We start from the raw sequence: 22,586 nt of genomic DNA on the forward strand, positions 1-22,586 counted from the left end.
AAGGCACTAATGGGCGGAGAAAAAAGAAAAGGTAGTTTGGGGACAGTTACAAGTACGCACTTAACCACTAGCACCTTGAGAATAGGTCTGCTCCCCTTGAGGCGTAAAAGAGGACTGACGAGAGGCACCAAAGGGTGAGGCGTGCAGAGTCCATATGCGTCCGTGCCCCACGTGCCTTAAATTTAAAGAGGGACATGCTCTTTTTCTGTGGGGAACGCAGGTACCGTTCCCATCTATAGCAAGGTACCCCAATGCAGAATGGAGGAAATGGGACAGGACCTAGGAGGATGGCAGTTCATGCAGGCTTCCCCAAATCAGCCGGGCAATGTTAAATGTACACACAGCTGTCACCAGCCATACGTTTTCAAAGCCGGGTCCCAGCCCCGCTAGCATTTATGAGGTTCCATAAAATTGGTTGTTTGCCCTATAGCCAATGCTCAGTTTGGTGGGACTATTATTGGAATCTTTTTACTGGGCCCTGTGAGAATTTGGTAACTGCCATTTTTCTTGGTATTCTGTTTTTGGAAAGCTCGATATGAGTGTACAGGAGATCGTTCTGTGATGTATGAGTAGTACTGCTGTTTTCTTCATCCTTCGGCCCCTATCCTCTAGATGACCTCCCTACTTTTTTGTTTGTGTGTGATTACATTCATATAGCACATCATTATATGAGAGAGCTATATCAACTGGCATGCCAGCTGAACATTTTAGGAGGGACTCTGGAACTTTCTGGACCCGGCATTGTGCTCTGGTGCCTTACATGAATTTTTCACAATGCTCTGCAAAGTTATTTCATGTATTCCCACTCCTTGAGAGATGGTGCTATACGTCTATCTTAAGAGGGATTTTAGGACTATGAGTGCAAGTCACCATGATGTGAAGCAAGTTAGTATGTGGCATTGCTTTGCCCAGTCCATTTATGTTGTGCATCTTGAGGCTACATTTTTTTTATTTTCATCACTTTGGACATTGTTATCTGATGGAGTTTAAAATTGTGATAGTGCGTTGCTGTTTCTCTGTGTAACAAGTTGTGGCATTGCCTCCAAACTCCCAACTCTACAAAGTTAAATTTATGGGCATTCGCAGTCAGAAGTAAAATATCTGCTCCCTTTTATAATTAATAAAACAAAATACGGTAGGTACTAAGGAGCGCAAAGAAGGAAAATACAATGCATGCAAATCTGAATTCCCAGGTTTCTGAAATGCCCGCCCTCATAAAGAGTGACCATTAACAAGTATGTTATGTGTCAAATGTGTGCCGTCTCTGAATAAACACTGTAATACTTCAGGGGCCTGACATGCAATGTTTCTTTGTTTCAGGACAGGTCATCAAAGCATGGGACATTGGTGTGGCCACCATGACGAAAGGCGAAATTTGCCTTTTGCAGTGTAAACCGGAATATGCCTATGGTGCGGCAGGAAGTGTCCCGAAAATCCCTCCGAATGCAACACTCTTTTTTGAGGTATTTTTCACTCATTATTAAGATGAAAACTGCAGTCACTGTTACAGGCCCAGGGAAATAGCAAGACCAACTAAAGTGTATACAGACTCTTTTCTCAAATGTGCAAACACTCCATTTATTTTTTTTATTGCCACAATACATTAAATAGTCTCAACTTCTATAATAGCAAAGCACCTGATCCCATGCACGCGCACACTTTGATAAAATGGGTTGGAAGCAGAGGATTTCAATGAGGTAAGCAGGTAAGCTTGTTTTGCTTTTAAGAAGTAGTTATCTTTTGTTATTTCTGCCCTTTAAGCTCCCAACCGCTGGTCATTCAGAGAATGCTTCTGTAATCCAAACACCAGCGACATCCAGGGATCTCATCCTTCAATCCCTCTTAGAATTGTTTTTCCCCGTAACTTGCAAGAAGACACTTGCCACCCTCAGTTTATAGGACCACATAATTGTTCTCTAACCCTTTACCATCAACTCATTCTTGTGCAGGGTGAGGCTTTGCTAACATTGGGAAAAGAAGAACTGTGGCTGCTTAAGAGAGAGGGCTCATCCGACTGACGCTGCAGTGCCTCAGCTCCTTCTGGACCCAACCTTGCCACATGTTGGGAAATCCATTGTTTTGCTAAGTCTGCCAACTTGCTCTGGGAATCTGACAGTTTCCATCTCCATGGGAACCCTCACATGCATTCCTTCAGATCGACTCCTTGCCACGTTGGAAATCCCAGTATGAGCAGGTTAACCACTTTTGTGGTGTTTTCTAACGTTTCAATCTTCTTCCGTACTATATGTGTCAGAAGACATAACTGAAAATTCACACATTGTCCGGGATTTACTTATTTCTGACACTGTAATCCTAACCTTCATCCTTATACTGTCAGTTCACAATTTAGGTAGACCAAGGTCTGCAAGCCATTGACGGAGTCCAAGATCACCCTTTCCCTCTCTTTGAGGACCTACTCATAGAGAGGGTTTCCAGAGGTTTCCTTACTGTCTAGCACTTCGCCATCATACGGTCTGTGAGAACACGGTCTGAAAAAAGTCTCCACAGGTTCATTGTTTTTGCACTTTCTGAATCTGTATGATTCCACTGGCCTATGCACACAGCCGTCTGGTCTCTGAAGGATCTTATCACAAGTTCCATGCAGGACCTTCAAAATCCTGGTGCTCTGCAGGAATAAGACGCAAGCCACACATAATGCGCTACTACGCAGTTGCTACACAGCACATATCTGTACCACAGACAATTACTGTTCTGCCACGCATCTCTTGTTGAATCGGCAACCTTATTTGAGCTTTCAGCAGTTCCTTGGCCTGGTGTGATCGTGGCACCGTAAATGATCCTCATTGGAACACAAGGCGCCTGACTGATGCCTACAGGCCTGGATCACTGCTTCCATTCCCAGAATGCTTCAGGGGAACACCACACTCCCCTCTATCATTGATTGATTAATTCATGGGCAACCTCAGTCCATAGCGACCCACAGCGAAAGTCGTCTAGGAACCTCACATGGACAAGGCTATCTTGGGCACTGCGGACTACGACTCACTTGTTTACTGATTCTGTTGAAAATTCATATTGTGAAAAATAGAATGAAAAATATGGATAAGTGCACATAAGATTTACATGTGAACAGCGAGGCGAACAGCTGGAAATACTGGCATCTGTATGTAGACACATAGGGTAGAGTGTAGAGATGCTTGCTGGGAACACAGAAATATATTTAATCACTTTTGCATATAACTATTTCTAGAAGCCATTTGAGATAACTGGTTGATCAATTTGCCCCAGACTTTTCAATATGATTGGGTTATATCCCATACCAAAACAGGAATAGATACCAGATCGAGGCTACTATTTTTGTAGCATTAAAAGTTGAACCTTGATAAAATGTTCTTGGATTCATATCCCTTCTTTCTCGTGTCCTCTGATAGAAACCAGAAGGTGTCTCACCACGAGTCCCCAGGGATCTGTCATGCAGGTGGCCAGAACACTGCCATAACTTTTGGATTCAGTTCCTGGTGGTGGACCAGTGCGGTAGGATCACCTGGGAGAGGGGTCTTCAGGGATGGGAGAGGGACACTGGATGGCAAGACCTGTAAACATGGCCTTTGGGTTGAAATGAAATGTATGCATGACGTGGCCTCTGTTTATTAAGCCAATGCCTAATAATTCCATATTTGACAGCAATCTTAAATCTTATCTATATGTTTTGTGTAACAATTTTTTCCTCCACAGGACCACCAAATGTATGGACTTTGAAACTTAGGGCATGGACTCATAAAGAGCAGGCACCTCTCGCTTACCATGTCTTAGTAGGCTCATTTACCTATTTTTGTGTGGTAAGGCTATATGGAGTGTGTCTTTTTATGTAAAACGTAGCCTGTGGCATAGCAAACTACTTGCTGGGTTTGTAGCAGCCCAACCCTTGTGTATTTGTTAGCAATGCAGTGTCCGCTAGAGGGCTTGACCCCGACTGTTGTGTTGTGTGGTGCAGTGTTCACTCAAGTGCCTGACCTGGCCATGGGCCGCCCAGGGTGTTGGACACATGGCACTTTGGGGTGTAATGAACCCGTGGCTGTTGTGTTGTGGTAGTGGGGTGTTGGACACCCGGATATTTCTGGGATGTTTTCCTGGGAGGTTTACCTGCTTGTGCTTTTGGAGACTCTGAGTTGGACACCCAGTACCCTTGAGGAGGTTGTCCTCTCTTTCTGTTGGTGCATTGTTGTGGGTACCTGATGTCCTGTGTTCTGGAGTGTATGGTGTTGGTTAGTGTTGACTGTCTTTTCATTGCACCATAGCTTGTTGCTGGTGTGACGAGTAGAGGGTTGCAGCTTGTGGATTTATGGATTTTGTTGTGGTGTTGGGGCTGGTTCCCTCGATTGGAGTGTCCCGATGTAGGGCCTGCATGTGTGGACCGTGGATTGTGGTTGGCTGAGTTGGCCTCTTCCTGTAGCAAGACATTGTGGGGGGGATGGTTTGGTGAGAGCATGGCTCCTTGTTCTTATGCTAGAATGGAGTGTGAGGTTGTGGGAACTTTTGCTTCTGGTCTGAATGGGTTTGGGAGTGTGTTGGAGTTGTCAGACTTCTGGTTGCTTTCTCAGATGGTTCTGCCTTTGTGTTTTGTTCCGTACCCCTTTTCCTTTGTCTGTGTAAGGAGGAAGATGTGTTGTGTCTTGTGTCTCCCCTGCTCTGGTCTTGTGTGCATGAAACCTAGATGGAATGCCTGGTGGAATGCTGATGTGTGGAATGTTGTTGTGTGAGTGCCCTGAATGTTCCATGGATGTCAGTTGGTAGATGAGAGCCTGTGAGAGTGGAAGCTGGTGAATGTTTCCTATGTCTTCCCTTATACTTACCTTGTAACTTACCTGCTTGTGTTACCTTGTCAACCTGGACTTAAGTAAGAGTTCACTTCCCTACCTGCTGCGTCAGAGTTCTTCTTCACCAAGAGTACATCTTTACAGCCTTCTCAATTAAAATGGTAGATTTTAATAGTCTGCTGAAAGGATCAGAGTCAGATGGGACGTTGCCAATACTGTTGACAACTAAGTGTATTTTTTCAGCTTATTAAAGTTGATTCTTTGTTTTTTGTCCTCTTGGCTTTCCGTACAACCTGGTCGTGACATGCCTGTACCTTCAAGACAAGCCTAAGCACAGTATTGTTATATATCTGAGATTGTGAACAGAAACCAGTGATGAATGTAAGTAAAAACTGATACCCAAAGGAAATTGACATTCCACCATCGACCAGGAACTTTAGCAATCAGTGGAGCAGTGTAAGTGCTCCATTATTATCTGGCTAGGTGGCGTTTCACTCTAGCTTCAGAACGTGCACTTCTGGTATGGCTGTCTTGAAATAAGGATGCCAATGCTGAGATAATAAGGTAGCTCCTTGCATTACAGCCTTCCCACTTCTCTGTACTCCATCAAAGTGGAAGTAGACATCAGAATGCAGATTTACTCTCTGTGAAGGCATCATGAAGCAAGACAGACAACAGATTCAAAGTTCCAGCAGAATTGCTTTATAAAATCATATGTCAGGATGTATGAAGGCCTAACTTGCCCTATACTAAGGTGGGATTTCACTACCTAAAAGAAACTAAGAAACGTCTGAGTCAGAAAGTTCAACTTAAAAATCTGTCTATGTCCAACACCTATACTTGCCCTCAAAACTAAAGCTAAACAACGTGTAGGGAAGTCAGCAACAACAGAAATAGTGATACAAATAAAGTTCAGAGCTTCTTTCAACTCCTAGCTTACTTTTCAGCTCCTGTTAACCAGGTTCAAGAAAGTTCCACAAAGGTCTCGGGATTACCTTTCCCCAAGTTCAGAACAGTGCCACAAATCCTTGGAGTTCCCTTCCCCAAGTTCAAGACAGATCCACAAATCCTCAGGGTTCACTTCCCCAAATTCAAGACAGTCAATTTGCACTTATTCTCAATCTTTCAATTTTCAAAACAACTCCAAGCCAACTTTACACTCATTCTGGATTTGGTTAACAGTTCAACTAGATTATTTATTCTTAGTTCTCTTCAGCAATTTTTTTGGCTTTCACAGTTGAGTGTTCCCTGGTCTAGGCGTAGTTGTCAGACCACCCGGTCCACCCATTACAGGTCGCACAATCAGGAACCCTTGGCTTTCTAGTCCACAAAGATTCTTCTGTATCTGCCCCTGTGTGAATATTCACACTCACTTGGCTTCTCCTTATCAGCCTCCTGGCTTTATGTTAAAGTTCACACTCACTTGGCTTCTCTTTGTCAGCCTCTTGGCTTGCCACAATGCATTACACATCCTCTGCCAGTCTCTGGCCTTGCCACACTGTATTCAAACATTTGGTCCGCTGTCACGCTTTCTCACAATCTTCCATACTTGTGTTCTTGTTTCGTACTTTGCTTTCAATGAGGCAATACCTGAATTTCACATTCATTTGTTATCAGATCTTAGCTTTGCCAAAATGTTCTCATTCTGTTCGGTATCCAATATGTGTAATTGTTTACTTTGCCGCTTGCATATTACATTGTCCTTAATTTGCTCCCAACCTATGGCTTTTGGTTTTTTCATCATGCACATGTTGTTTCACTCATTCAGCATTCGCCTTGCTTCTCTACAGCCCCCAGGAGTGCCCCGGCTCAAGTGATTTTCTCTCTTCACTCACCGGTCCCTGGCATTCCTTCCGTGCAGCTGTCCTTTCGCTTGTCTGCTCTGCCTGCTGGTTTTCCTTCACCCGTGAGCCCCGCTCGCACTTCGGTTTCTCTCCCGTTCTTGCCGTCAGCTCAGCTTCCTCTCCGCGGATGCTGTTGGTCACTTTGCTTCCTTTTCCTTGCTCCAGCTCTGGCTGCGTATCTCTGACCATGGAGGCTCCCATACTTGTGGTCTTCACACAGCCCGCCTTGCCCTGGGCTCCACAGTTCTCTGGGGCCGTCTGCCCGCATCCGGGCTCGCCTGCAGGATCCACCAAGGCTGCCATACACGGGATCACCTGCTGGTCCATTTGCTGTTGGTCTCCTCCCTTCTTATCCACCTGCAACTACTTGACAGGGAGAGGGTTAGGTTAATTCTCATAAGGGAAAGGGGTATACAAAGTCTCGCTTATGGATACCCTCTTCCCAGTCCCCAAGGACCCCCCCACCCAGGTGACCCTCCCTCACTTTTCCACCACCAGAGTCTTGATCCAAAAGCGATGGCCTTTCCCTGGCCACCTGAGACGAGGATCGAGGGGGAGTATGCATGAGGATTCCCTCAGGTATCTCACATCTCACACTTCCTCACTTCATTTGTCATGCAAATGGAGCTGAAGGTGTTAAGGGGAGAGGCAAGTGATGCAGTGCCTTCCAATTATTGTGGAATACCAGGCCTTATGCCTGTCTTTCATGGACACAATCAGGTGACCAGGCCTGCAGCACTAGGTCCAGAAAGTTAAGTCTGCAATGTGAGGAAAGATTCATCTGTGGCTGGAGATTAAACTGGCTGGAAAAAAGATTCTGGATGGTGTGAAGTCGTTTTATACCACAATAATGTTTGCTTGTGTAAAGTCTGCAACAGGAGTTGTGTTGGGTGATTCGAAAGAGTGCTGACTTGCAAAGGTTTGGAGAAGATCTATGACAAAGAAGCAAGGCCAGCCTTCCCTATGTCGGACCATCCATTTCTGACAAGGGACTGATCAGCAGTAGCAGTGAGGATGAAATCAGAGCCACGGCCGGGGAGAAGACTGGTGCAATTCTAGGGAAAGGTGAGAGCAGGAAGCACCAGGGAGATGTGAACCACTGTAGCTGGGTGAAGTTGCTAGTGGGAGTACTGATGTCAGAATGAAAGAAGGAGAGCAAGACAGAGAAAGCAAAGTCCATAACAGACTCAAAACACCAAAGTAAGGAAAGTGGGCAAAGAAGCAATCATGGCTAAGCCCAGATGCTGCAAACTATATGGACTAAAAATGCTCCACACAGGAACATAGAGTGAGAGCTCTTCGAGCACATTGGGACATTAACAAGACACTTTGTGTGCTGGATAAGAGAGTCGGAACACCCCCCCCCCGCTCACCACAAGAAGCACCGACTGATTACATGTATTGTTTGATATGGGAGACATTGAAATAGTAAAGTACTGGCTGGACTTAGGAGTCCAAACATCTACAGCCCAATACAAAGGAGAAACATCCTGATATCTTGACCCTGAATCACCCAGTGTCGGGTTTGAATAAATGATTATTTCTTTGTCCATTACTTTATATTGTTGATTCAACCAAACATCTATACAATTTGAAAGATAATGTTTAAAGAAATAACACGTGCCTATGTTTTAAGAAGACAAACTTAAATAAACAGACCACACAAAGGTTTGCTTACTCTTGCAGCACCATTTTAATATTTTTTCTGCAATGTACATATTTTTTGTACATGTGTTTTTAAATCAAGTTAAGCTATACACTAAATAGGTTGCGTCTACGACATCGTACAGGGGTAGAGAAGCAAGTTATTTGATGTTCCACAGTGATACAACTTGCAAGAGGACATCATGGTATGGGTGATGCACTGTAACTCAAAGGACTGCAGTGTGTCACAAAGCTGAATAGGATCAATCTCAAGCCACCACAAATGTATGTACTTAGTAGGATATTTACACGTTGAGGAAAAAGCTACACAAATGTAACGTGAAGCTTCAACAATGACTGGGTAGCTTCTTCTAGAACAGGTATGCAGGTTCAGTTGACAGTTACTCACAGCCCTCAGGGTTTTAAATGTTCCCATACATTTTACTTGCCTTCTTGGCCAACAAACTCAAATAGTTTGCTTCTCATTCTCGGTTCTGGAAGAGCCCTGCTCCCGGATCTTTGTGCCCACACATTGGTTCAGCCAGGATTTCTTTCCTGGGTGGGACTGCACATACTCCTACTTCCCGTCCCCTTTCTTCCATACTGTATGGGTGTCCCTTGCTAGAGACGGGAACGGAACCTTTTTCACCAGAAAAAATGTCTTTACCCCTTTAAATTTAGATGTGTGCAGGGGCGTGGCCCTGGGAGCATGCGCTCGCTTGACTCCGCCCTCCGGTGCCTCACCTCAGTCCTCTTTTCCGCATCGACGGGTGCGGACCTTCCTCACCTACGCTGTGGTTGAGGCAATTTTTCTCCTCATAATTCCATGCGGTTGGAGTCTTCCGCAGGGATATTTGTCCCTCTATTTTATTCTTTATTACTAACCAAAGCTTCTTTTTTTTAGGAACAAAAATTCCACCGTCCTCCAGTACCTCGCCCCTCCCCCGTGCATGTCGGCCACAGAGGGCTTTAGTAGTGCCTGGCCTGCAAAGGATCCTTTCCTATGTCAAACACGCACGTGCTTGCCTCGGCGAAGACAATGGCTGTGACGGTTGTTCAGCGTGCAATGCTCTTAATCCCCAGTCACTGAAGAACCAGCTGGCTAGGTGGAGGGAGCTGTTCTGAAGATCTCCACATGAACGTATCAAGGAGTATGTATGTAGAAAAACCCAGCCCAAGGTAAGTGTTCTATTCTCCAAAGCACCCCACAAAGGCGACTGCTTCCCCTGGTAGGTGACCAGCTGTGAGGGGCTAATCAGGCTCTATAACCAGCAAGGGTACTGAGGCTCTCTCTCTCTCTCTCTCTCTCTTGAGCTACCAGCCTTACGCTCAAGGAGTCCACGGATCCTCTCGGTCCTGGCACTGAGGGGCCAGATGGCTCTTATACTGGGGCTCTGTTCTATTTAAAAAAGTTTTAAAAAGCACTACCAACACCATGTCCGAGGTCCAAGCCTACACGCACAAGCAAACAGGCGGAGGCCAGAGCCAGTACCTCTGGGTGCACGCAGGCCACACGTGGCACTGTGCATGAAAAAATGGCAGCACAGTCAGGCAAAATGGGGGCACGTGCAGAAATGTGCCAATACACTGAACCCCTAAGACAGAAATTCACCCTGAGGGTGGAATGCTCTCCCATGAGGTCGACGCAAGTCAAGTGGTGCACTTCCTACCCCGTACCCTCAGAACAGGTGCGGTACACAGAAGCGGGCTATTCGCAGGGCAGACACAGCGCAGGAAGAGCTCAGCAGTACATGTCAGTCTCCCCGTCAGTGCCTGTGCAGGAGCGCAGCTCTCCAGCTTGCAAGGAGCGATTCCTAAGAGATCTCCTCAAATGCTAGGTATCCTGAGGGGAATCATCCAAGACATGATCCAGCCTATGCTCCTGCATCCCCCGGCTCCAATCCAACCACAGCCGACTCCAAGACTTGGCTTGACGCCCTCGTAACCCACAGAGACTCCGGCCCCCGCTCAGTCTAGCACTCCAGTCGAGTCACCGCTACCTGTGGCTCCCCAGGCCATGACACCCCAGGGCACACTGCCTTCGGATAATGCAGACCCAGAGGACACCGCGAATCAGGGTGACACGGGTAAGGAGGATGAGCAGGACACCTTTTCTTCGGCAAGGGCTTTCCATAACAGGCTAGCCGGATTGGCAGAATACCAAGGCAGTGCTCAGCCGTAAAAGGAGCAACCAGAAGCGGGGGTCCTAGCAGAGGTGTTGAGCATCCGTTAAACCACCAGATCTGGCATGCCGCTCCAAAAAGATGTGGAGACTCAGGCAAGGAAGGGCTGGACCAAACCCCATTCTACTCAGCCAACTAACAAGAGGCTGGACGCAAAGTATAGGCAGGCAGAGGGGGATTCTCTTCTGCTGTCGGTACACCCACAGCTGCATTTATCGGTCATTGCGGCGGCATCCATGTACGCCAAACCGCATCCAATCAACTACATCTTCGTCTACGTCAGCATTACTAGGCAAGGAGGAGAAGCTTCTGGAGGCCTACGGACAAAAGGTATACTCCAGCGCCGGCCTCCACCGGCGACATGCTAACGCGGACGCCATGCTGGCTACCACAAATCAGAGGATATGGAGGGAGATTGCAGATTTCCTTGCAAAGTTGCCAGCTCACAGACAGGGGTCTTCCAAGGCTGGTTTGGCCGAAGCCAAAATTGTGGCACAGAACCTAATGGAGTCTTCCGTGGCTCATATTGACACAGCAGGTAGAGCCATTTGTTTGACCACACATATGAGGAGGACAGCAAGGCTCAAGGCCACCAGGTTCAATCCTGACGTACAAGATTGCATCCTTGACCTCCCTTTTGAAGGAGGGGACCTGTTTCAATCATCCACGGATGAAGAGTTGGACAATAAAAAGAACTGTTCCCAGACAGCCAATCTTTGGCTATGCTTGCAAAGCCAGTACCCAAGAACTTCGAGCAGGGGCAGTCACGGTCCGATAGAGGTTGCATGTTCGGCTGCTTCAGGGGCTTCCAGGATCTGAGAGTTAGGCAGCCTGACAGATCGACAATCCAGCACAGTTACAAACAGCTAAAAACTTTGCACAAGGGCTTCTTACAGTCCCCTTCCCAGGTGCCAGCCTCAGAGGGAAAAAAGCAATGACAGGATTGTCACGGTTCACAGTTGTCCGGTGGGGGGCAGGCTTGCTCTTCTCATTAGGTCCTGGCGGGCACTATTCATGGATGCATGGATCCTCTCAGTGGTATCACATGGCTTCTGCCTCCCCATCCCTCTAATCCCTCCATTCTCTCCTCCCCTCCCCCAGATTGGGACACCATCTCTCCTTGCAGAGATCAGCTCACTGGTCGTGAGCGGAGCAGTAGAGGAAGATCCCCTCCACAGAAGAAGAACCAGGCAGGCCGGAGAGTGGTTCCGGATCTTTCCTTCTTAAACCTTTTCTTACTCCTCCAAAAAGTCAAGATGGTTACGCCAGCGCTGATAGCTGAGACTCTGTGTGGGGGAGACTGGACGTGCTCCCTGCACCTGAAGGATGTATACCTACACATCCCAATATGGCAGCCCCTCCACCCCTTCCTTGGGTTCCGGATCCGGGTTATGGGCTCCCACTTCCAGTACAGGGTTCTCCTGTTACGGCTCAACTCAGCCCCAAGGATATTGCAAGACTCATGAATTCGGTGGTTGTGCTACTCAGGTCGGAGGGCCACCATGTGTACCCATACCTCGACGAATGTTTGGTCAGGGCAGGATCACCAGGGGAGGTCAGGAATACAGCCTCCAGACTAATGGATATTCTCTATGAACTGGGGTTCTTCATCAACCTTAGAAAGTCTCAGCTCCAGCCTACACAAGCCTTGGTCTTCCTGGGTCTTAGGTGGGATTCGAAGGAGCAGCAGATCTTCCCCACCATGGAGAAGGTGGTGCTCTCAAAGCAGCTATTGGGCATTTTCTCAGTAGGTCAGTACCTTCATCCTAGTGGTACCAGCACCTTCTGGGGATTATGGCGGCATGCCCCTTGGCTGTTCCGCATACAAGACTCAAAATGAGGAGGGTGCAGTTACACTTCTCAGCCTCACGGAACCAGGAAACAGGCTTCCAAGCAGCATTAGTCACCATCCCTGCCTTCCACCATGTGATCAGGAACAGCTCATTCTGTGTTCAGACGGACAGTTCCACCTGCATATACTACCTCAAGAAACAGAGGGGGGGGGCACCACATCTCCTCCCATATCCAGGCTCACCATCGACATATTGGAATGGGTCATCGCCCACAACATATGGCTTTCTGCAATCCACCTCCCAGGGGAGTGCAACCTGGAGACGGACAGACTCAGCAGGCTGGCAGTGGATAACTACGAGTGACAGCTGAATGCACAGGTCCTACAGGAGATCTTCTGCAGGTGGGCACAGCCACACACAGACCTATTCGCCATGAAGCACAACCGGAGATGCCAACAATTTGCTTCCTGTATGGAACAGAGCATATGCTTGCCGGGGGATGCCCTGCAACTCCATTTGGGCTTGCATAATCCCTCTGAGTCCTTTAATCCACAAGGTCATCTGCAAGATCAGAGAGACTTATCAACTGAGATTAATTCTGATAGCGCCATAGTGGCCAGCCAGACCATGATTCTCAGCCTTCATACGGCTCTCGGATAAGCCCCCGGTGCCTCTCCCAGTCGGAACAGCTCCACTCCTATCTCAACGGGGGGGAGGGAGGCGGTAGGGCACCCGCCCCCAGGGAAATTAGCCCTAGCAGCCTGGCTCTTGAACCGATAGCTCTGAAGCACCTTCGCCTGTCTCAGGACAACCTGGAGGAGCGTCTCAACCAGAAACCCTTACAGGAGCAAATAGACCAGGTTCTGCTTCTGGGCCAAGGAAAGAGGTTTAGTTCAGTTTAGTTTGTTTATTTGTAAAGCGCTACCGAACCCTCGGGTAACTGGGCACTAATTCTTTAAGTACAACAGTGGTAACAGATTGATGCACATTCGAGCATGTGGGTATGATGCATTTCAGTGTGGTTCGAGGGACCTGGTTACCGAGTGGTCCATGGAGAAGTATAGTAGATTATGGCTGGCCAGTTACAGTTTGGTTCGCTGCAAGCATAACATACATTTGACTGAGGAAGCAGATAATAGATTAAGTTACAAATACATAAATAAGGTAATGGAACCGTTGGTGTAGACTTATTGACGTGCACACTGGATCAGTTGCTGTTGTTCTCGGCACACCTGGTTGAGTCGGGCGTTCAGGTCGACACATGCTGTACATACCTAGTGGCCATAGAGCCTACAAGAATTCGGGCAGCGACTCGTTATCCACATCCAACCCTGTGGTCAAGAGGCATCTGGTGGGACTAACTAGTTTATACCCTCCTATCAGACGTCCACACCCGGTCTAGGACCTCAACGTGGTTCTGGGTGCCATGGCGCATAAACCATTCAAGCCCATGGCGTCCGTCGACCTCAGATTGGTCACAATGAAGACAGAGCTGCTGGTAGGCCTTACCTCGGTGCGCAGTATTCAGCGATATTCAGGCACTAGTGCCATCAGAGCCTTATACCACATTCCATCATGACTAGGTGGTGCTCCATACCCACCCCTCATTTCTCCCAAAGGTGGTGTGTTTCTTTCACCTCAGTGATCAAATAGACCTTCCAACTTTCTTCCTAAATCCAAAGGTGGAGGCATTAAAGCTGTTACACTGTCTGGACATCAGGAGAGCCCTAAAATTATACCTGGACAGGACAAAGGGCATTCGCAAGTCAGATGCTTTGTTCGTCACCTTTGGTGGTTCAAAGCCAGGTTATCGAGCATCGAAGGCCTCAATAGCTAGCTGAAAGGTCACAGCCGTTCAAGAGGCCTACAAGGGGCAGCAGTTGAAGGCTCCAGCTAACACGCAGACTCATGCGGTCAGGGCCAAGGCAATGGCGGTTGCCTTCCAGGCGCAATTGACATGGCAAACAATAAGCAGGGCTGCCATCGGGGCTGCCCCCTCAGCCTTCTGCAAGCATTATTGCCTAGACGGCAGTGCAAAATTAGACGTGGCCTTCGAGCAAGCAGTCCTTAGGAAACTGTTTTCTTAGGGGTGGCAACATATCTCCTCCCTGGGGCCTCAAGCAGTGCTTATCGCCCATACAGTATGGAGGAAAGTGGACGGGACATAGGAGTAAATATAAGTTACTCACTGTAGTAACTAGTGTACTCCTAGTCCATAGTCCCCTTTCCTCCATCTGTCCCACCATCCTTCCCCCTTAATAAGCAACGTTGTTAGGCAGTTCAATCTAGCCAAGGCGTCATAGGGGACTGAGGTGTGGTGCCGGAGGGCGGAGTCAAGGGAGCATGCTCCCGGGTCTACGCCCCTGCATGCGTTTAAATTTAAAGGGGAAAAGAAATGTTTTCTGGTGAAAAAGGTTCCCTCCCCATCCCTAGTGAGGGATGCCCCTAAAGTATGGAGGGAAGGGGACTATGGACTAGGAGTACGTTAGTCACTACAGTGAGTAATTTATAATGTGTACACATGGGCCAAGGGGCGGGGCCTTTGCAACTAAAGGAGATAATAAGCATGCCCCCAAGACCAGACCAAATCTTCTACACTTAAATTCGTTTTTTTCCAAAAATTGATTTGCAGATTTTTCTTATGAAAATGTTCTTGATTAGTAAACATACTTATTTAATTAGCAATTTTGTAATAATAGTTTTAATGTCACCAGAAGTTATTTGCATCAAAGCCATAAAACGAGCAACAATGCAAAATTATTGTGTACCTCTAAAGTAAGACGTTAGTGAGATGAGTGTCTGTAAAATGTAAAGGTTTGCGTTATGAATGGACACAAATAAATAGATATGATAAAAATGCTCTGAAAACTGCAAGGCTCTCTGCACCTGGGTGCAGTTGGTGTTGCACAGGGCAGAGTCATGTATATTGTAGGCTTGACACATCATTTGCTGTGTAAGGAGAAGTTCAGAAGCTTCATGAAAACAATTATCACAATATTAAAGGGAAATCATGGCCTGAGACTAAACCACTTAATATGGTATTGCAGCAGTCAGGGTAATTGTCAACTTCAGGTGGAAGATGGCCGTTGCCTCTCATTGAAATGAACTGTTTTCAATACAGTGTTAATTGGCACTTTCGCAGGAGGATAGAGCCACTAACAGCCCTCAAGCACGAGCCTGGTAAGTCCAAGAGCAGCATTCCAGCTCTGCGCACACATAAAAGTGGTATATATATGATTATTATCACTTGGATCCGCCATCTGGTTTTTAAGGGAACCATGCCTTGCCAATTCTTGCTTCTCTTAAACAGAAATTACACATATGTCTGTGATTCGAAATAACTATTTCCATGTCCTGGAGTTGTGCAGGTGAGTGGGCAGGGAGGGGTCGAGGTGTGGCACTCTAGTGGATACTCAGCATGGGGCACCGCCTCCAAGAACAGGCTGAAGGCTGGGCAGAGGTGCAATAGGCCGATAATGAAATATGGGCCGCTACTTGCAGGTTCCATTTGTGTTCCCAGCTTCCGGATTAGCCAGCTCTCTCCCACAGGTGCGAATATATAATGCAATCATACTCGAGAGCAAAGCAAGCTCTGGAGGATAACTGCAGTGTATGGTATTTCAGTAGATCTGTAGATGTAAATCCCTCCTCCTCCATTCTCCTCTGTGAAAACTCCCCCTCTGCCCTCTCTACTCCCCCCTCTTCATCTGATTTCTCTCTCCCCTCTCCTGATCCCCCTCTCTCTCCCTTCCATTTTCCCTCGTCCAATCCATCTGAACCCCCCCTACACCTATTCCCACTCCCCTTTTCCCCCCCTCCTTCAGTTAATTGCTCTTTGCACTGTTTTATCAAATGATTCATGATGTAATTTTGCTCCTACTGTTATTTGTTGTTATCTTGTATTATGTTGTTCCACTGTACAGCTCCTTGGTGTAAAGCGCTCTATAAATCAATCAATCAATCAACTATTGATCACTACTGTGCGTAAAAATCTAGTTAGCTTTGTGTATTCATTATGTCAGAAGAAAGTAAGAGACTAAGCAGAGTGAATGGCATAGCAGTCAGAAAACTGGGCAAACTAGGTGGAATATTGTAGTTTGCGGCCATCTCACTTTCAGGGTAGCTGGTATAAAACAACAGGGTAATAAGATAGAATGTCAAGGAGTTTGGGATCAACTGATGGGTTGAACACCAGTTGATCAGATGCATACAACCAGCATTTCATAGAACTAGGTTTTCAATCAAAAGCATTTGGCTGTGTGATCATATACATTTTCAAGAGCGTTCACTCGACCATATGATGCACCTTGCCTAACAAAATGTAAAATAGTTCCCACTATGAGATTTAGATAAAATAGCCTACACTTTACTGAAACAATGCAGTGTTTTGCAGGAGTAATACTGTAAATATGCATTATGTAACAACATACATTTTTAGGAATGGAATTGTAAGACTATCTTTAAAAAAATAAATAAAGTTAACACATACTGGTCTTTGCCAAACAGAATATATGTTGCTGTGACTAAAATCCAATTGTTATACTCTGGAGCTGGCAGAGTGATACCTAATGTTCAATAAGTGTACATTTCCACACTTTGTGTTTGAAATAGTTGTTGGTTTTATTCTTAACCCGTTCTTTGATTGACAATGGTTGTCACTTTTAGTGACATACATTCTACTTAGTACAGACTTCCATGGGTTTGAAAAAAAGCAACATGCTTTCTGTTATCTAGTGCCAATACGTGTTTCAACCTTAAGGTTTTTCTCAAGTCAATAACGTCAAATGCGTGGTCCCGGTTGGGAGAGGAAGTTGTCCGTGAATGTTGAATGAGCTGGATAGTATCTGTGCCCGGCTAGGTGTCGTCGTTGTCTGTGGTCTCGCGGACGAATTGGGCTCCATGGGAATTGGCTCATGGAAGCACTGTTGCTAACAGTGCCAGTGCTTCCGTGATGGCTCTGCATATCGTGGCCGGTGTGCCTGGCAGGGTCAGACCTGTCGGGTGCAGCGGCCCCGCAGACTAACTTGTAATTTATCGGTCCAGAAACAAGGGTAGCAGTAAGTTTACCAGCACCCTTTGTCTGGACCAGCAAGGTTGTAATGAGGCCCAACGAGTTTGTGTATTGGCCACCGGGACATGTGAAATTCTGTGATAGCACTTTAGTGCAGTGAATTGGACGAATAGCTAGCAAAAAGGTGCGCGAAGATTACAGAAATCTGCCGTAGTGGAAAATGCTTAGAACTATTTTTATACTGGAGCGGCAAGAGTGGAAAAAAGCTGCGAGTTCCGGATTACCATTCTGCCCAAAGAAACTTCGCCAACACATCAGCAAAAGGTGCGATCATTGAAAACAAAGCTTCAAACTGAACCTTGGTGCTGCTTGGGCTCTGGTGGTTTATTTCCCTCCTGTACTCTCTTTTGCTCCCTGTTAGATTGTGTCTGGACCTTTTTAAGTGTGATCAATGATCAGCATACCTTGTTCAGTATTTCTGTTAACTTATGATCAGCAGTGGCTTTTCAATCTGCACTCATCTTTCCAATGCAGGCGCTATCACAGGTTGGGCTGTGAGGGAAAAAGGGTAGGCTTTGGCCCTCAGGCCACATCCTGTCTGCAGCCCTAGACCCACAAGCCCTGCATGTTAGGCTTGCACAGGTTTCAAACTGGGGCAGGGTGATAGTTGACAAACCCCCAGAGCTTCCATCTGGAGGCTGGTAATAGATGATCCCCAATAGCTTTCCAGACACCTCCCTTTCTTAGTGTCTTGGCTGCCTGTCCAATGTCCCATCCTCGCTTTCCACCTAAATGAGTGGCAATGGTCTTGTACCTAAATGAACCTCAAGTGCACCTCCTGTCTTCTCCGTTCCACTCTGGCTTTTTTTTCTACCTCCTTGATGCCTCACCATGTGCTTGTAGATCCACCCCTAAAACACTCACCCCTGCCATGCATTGTGTTTTCCTCTTCCTTTTATCTTATCACTTCTCCCAGAACGACTCTGCCCCTTCTACACCTCTCAGCTCTTTCAAAATCCTCCTCTTCCACCTTTCTGTTCTATCCTTCCTACTCTTGAATGATTTCTTCAAACTCCCCTCTATGGCCCTCATTACGACCCTGGCGGAAAGGGGAAAACGATGGCGGAAATGCAATACCGCCATCGAAAAGCGCTCGGTGCGACTATGACCCGTCACCGCAAAGTACGAAGCCATTAGCGACACCGTAGTGAACGCCAACGCTAACTGCACTAAGCACGCGCGCGCGCACCATGCCAAACCGCAAACACCACCATGGTGCAACGGTACGGCAATTCCGACCCTAGCGGACATGTACCTAACGCCATCAGGCATGGCGGAATGGACCATTCCGCCATGGCTAGAAATACGGCATCGTGAACCAACCGTAAATGGCCCACTGAGTGCCTGTACTCCACTCCCTGGCCACATTGCACAACTCCTGGCAGGCGCAATGTACTCACACCATGCAACCAGTGAAATCTACAATTCACCCATGCATGCCAACGTAGAAATGCATGCAGGTGTTCGAAGCGCCCCGTGAGTGGGCATCCATGTACGGCATTTCACCATAGCCGTACTGATGCAGCACAGGCATGTGAAGGTACAAGACATCAAAATGGAAATCAAGAACACATGACACAAAACAACAGTAGTCCCCCATCGCTTGCCACCAGCGCAAGGCAACATCCAAAACAGCATCCTGAGGGGGATTGCACCAGACCTGTACTCTTGCCAGTAAACAAACCAACCATCAGCAGAAGCATGTACCACACAAGTTGGCAGAGTGACTGAGCAGCCAGGCACATCCCAAGAGGGGCCGATGGGAGCTGCAGGGCACAGATGGCATGAATACAGAAGCTATTCCAATGGACATGACCCCAGTCCCCCTCCAACAAACGCACGCAAACACAGGCACCTGTGACCAGCCACATTCTGAACATCCCATCATACCATCAATCGACCTGGCTGACAGGCACCAGTCGGCCAAAAGCCAATCCCCCGCCCCTGAACAGCACATCATGTAAACAGTCACAATGGCAGCCCCTATCCGTGACCACACTGTGCTACGTAGGCAAAAGCGGCCAGTACTGTACCACACAACTCAACTCAGAAGGTGGAACACAATGCAGATCATCTCGCAATACATACCGCCACAAATCGAAAATCGCCACATCACCTGCAAAGAATAACGCAACACGCCAAATATCGGAATACAATTTAAATGCACATCCAAATGACAAAGGCCTCACAGCAATTTGTAAAATAACACCAAAACATCCATCATCACCGAGGGCTGCATCTGCAATAATTGACCAGCTTCCACTTGTGTGACGCCCTGTACCATCATGGCACACAGGGCCAACATCAACGTTCCAAAAGGCAACATGGAAGCGGCAAGAACCGCAGGTCCGTCCCATGAGGCAGGCACTAGTCCAGCTGAAAGGCCGAAATGTTGCACCTAGCCACCAGAACAGCGTAAGGGCATGTGGCCCATTGGCGATCGTCCCATAAGATCGTAATGCTGCTCCACTGATTCACCCGAAGCTGCAGGTGTCGAGAGTAAAAACCATCTGGAGGAGTGGCGTACAGATGGCATCTGCAATAGGGCAGGAGATACCTGTCACCAAAATGAAACACAAATTAACCGATTGCACTACATGACACATGATGCATCACTATCTTCATTCAACACACCAAATCCACACCCATATGCATGCTAGGCCACTCCAAAGGAATATACACACCCCTAAATCAGTATCGATACATAACGAAACCAATCGAGGTTAATACACCATTGGCAACGTCGGTTACTGTGCATGCGTCCGTCAAGATAGAACCCATGACATGGGATTAGTAACGTGCCTAGACACAAGTGTATGAAGGCGCGTCGAGACAGGGAGGATCCGACAAGGGCAGATAGACGTAAGTCCCACTATGGCAGCCTTGCATCACATAGCGCAGGGGAAGGGGATTGAATCAAAAACACATGTACATGGCAGACCCTAAATGGAATCATCTGTCCATGCATCCATTCATCATTCCCTCATCCCGCAATGAAAACGCATGAACATTCACTCACATAATATGTGAAACTTCCATCGCGTCTGTGCGTAATGCAGTCTGCAAAAACCACTGTGCTCCTGGCCGGATCTGTAGTGTCGTGAAGCTAGATGGACTTGGGAACGTCCTGCCTTATCGTCCACTACGCTATTGCGCATCCCATTCAATTCATGTCATTCATTGCTTGCTCGTTATGGGCCCTGTCCCAAGGACATTCAACAATAGAACGTTACATTTCCAGGCAGACCTGTGGGCGTCTCCTCACCGCTACTTCGCAACCAAAAATCCTGGCCTTCGAATTCCTCACTTGCAACATTACGTCGAAAAGGCTTCTGTGAACGCTTGCATTCACAATTACATCAATGTAGTGCGGCTGTGTGTCATAATGCTAACTGGCTGCAATCACAAATGGGACGCCACGCCCGTCGGTGAAGTACGATACTGTGCTGCATGAGGGTCGGCCATCGATCGAGCCCTACATACCACTGACTCTTCACAGGTATGTAAGCGGCTGCAATCATAGCATGTGTAACAATGGGAGCATAGCATGAAAATCAGTCAAAGTACATCACACTGCCATCGGGATTTGATACATGATTCCAACCCCAAGATGCCATGCGGCCAAATGCAGCCTTACGTGCGGGACGTGCTCGGCCAGAAGGGATTGCATCTGCCACAGATTCATTCAATCAGCACAGGTGGAGGCCATACAGGCCGACAGCACATATATAGCAGACCCAAACCCCTCCCACAACCACTCCCACTCCAAAATGCTACCGGCAGGACTAGCGATGTTGGGCCTGGGGCACCAGATAGCACTGCAAGTGCTACAACTACAAGAAGACGACGAACAACAACAGGTACAACAACCGGGCGCACAGGGGAGACGGAGGAGAAGGAGGAGGAGGAGGGCAAGGCAGGGTCAGCAAGGCCCACAAGCACTGCCACTACCACCACGCAGGCGGCCCGCAATCCCACGCCTCCGAGCTGATCCGTTCAACCTCACTGCTGAGCAGATCCACACCCTCTACCGTTTGGACCGGGACACCATAATCGCCATTGTGGACATGACACATGCTGACCTCGTGAGCATGATAGATAGCCCAACCGCCATCCCACCCCTACTGAAGGTGGTGTCTGTACTCCACTTCCTGGCCACAGGCACCTACCAGCACACAGTGGGACAGTTGCATGGCATTTCACAGCCACTGTTCTCACGGACACTCTCCCAAGTGCACGATGCCCTCCTGAAGCACGCCGACGACCACATCACACTACCACGCACGTACCAGGAGATTACCAACGCAAAGGTGGGATTCCATGCACTTGGCGGCATCCCGGGTTGCATTGGTGCCATCGACTGCACCCATGTTGAATTGGTTGTCCCACATGCCATGGAGGTCCAGTACCGCAACCGGAAACAATTTCATTCAATCAATGTGCAAATGGTGTGTGACTCCAACAAGATCTTTACGCATTGTTGTGCCAGATTTCCAGGATCTACCCATGATTCTATGGTCCTGAGGAACACAAGAATACCACGCTACATGGAGCGACACGCAGGGCACAGATCCTGGCTACTCGGTGAGTCTCATTCCATGCATGACATCGTGGCCCATTTGATGCGTCAATGACCTTGCAGGAGGGGGGGGGGCTACTTAGCACTATCATTCCACTGACACCCTTTATTCGTCCCATACAGGTGATGCCGGGTATCCACTGAAGAGATGGCTCCTTACACCAATCCGGAACCCACAGAACCAGCATGAGGAGGACTACAACCATGCCCACTCACGTAGCCGTGTGGTCATTGAACAGGCATTCGGCCTACTGAAGGCTCGTTTCCGCAGCCTCAGCAGGTCTGGCGGGGCACTCATGTACAGCCATGAGAGGGTTTCTAAGATGGTCATGGCATGTGTCATGCTGCACAACATGTGCATACGTAGGAATGTGCCCATGCCCCCTGACGCTGTACTGCATGCACCTGAAGATGATGATGATGAGGGTGGGGATGTGGAGGGACGCCAGGGAGTCCATGAGGCACAGGATGCACGTGCAATCCGACAGAGCATCATAGATGCATGCTTCTAGCAACCACGCATGGTGCCTATTACACGGAAAGGGGACCTGTGGCACTGTGTGTGTGTAGTACACGCACATAGTGGACTGTACGCCTATGAAGGCCTCGTACGCAAATATCAATGTCCACACATGTCATTGGATGATAATGAAGTGCTGTATTGTTAATGTGATTTGATTCATACACCCTATGG

General features: G+C 47.7%; 1 protein-coding gene across 2 annotated transcripts in view; it reads left to right on the forward strand.

Annotated features, from left to right (window-relative positions):
- The window catches only part of FKBP5 (FKBP prolyl isomerase 5), a 569,315-nt gene that overhangs the window by 321,013 nt on the left and 225,716 nt on the right, over positions 1 to 22,586 (forward strand). For both annotated transcript variants that reach the window (XM_069633443.1, XM_069633444.1), the window contains one exon: positions 1,321 to 1,463. In XM_069633443.1, coding sequence (XP_069489544.1) covers positions 1,321 to 1,463 — 143 coding nt within the window. The remainder of the gene's footprint in view (positions 1 to 1,320; positions 1,464 to 22,586) is intronic.

This window comes from Ambystoma mexicanum, chromosome 13 (genome assembly GCF_040938575.1).
Source record: "Ambystoma mexicanum isolate Mex_15411 chromosome 13, UKY_AmexF1_1, whole genome shotgun sequence".
NCBI classification, from domain to species: Eukaryota; Metazoa; Chordata; class Amphibia; order Caudata; family Ambystomatidae; genus Ambystoma; species Ambystoma mexicanum.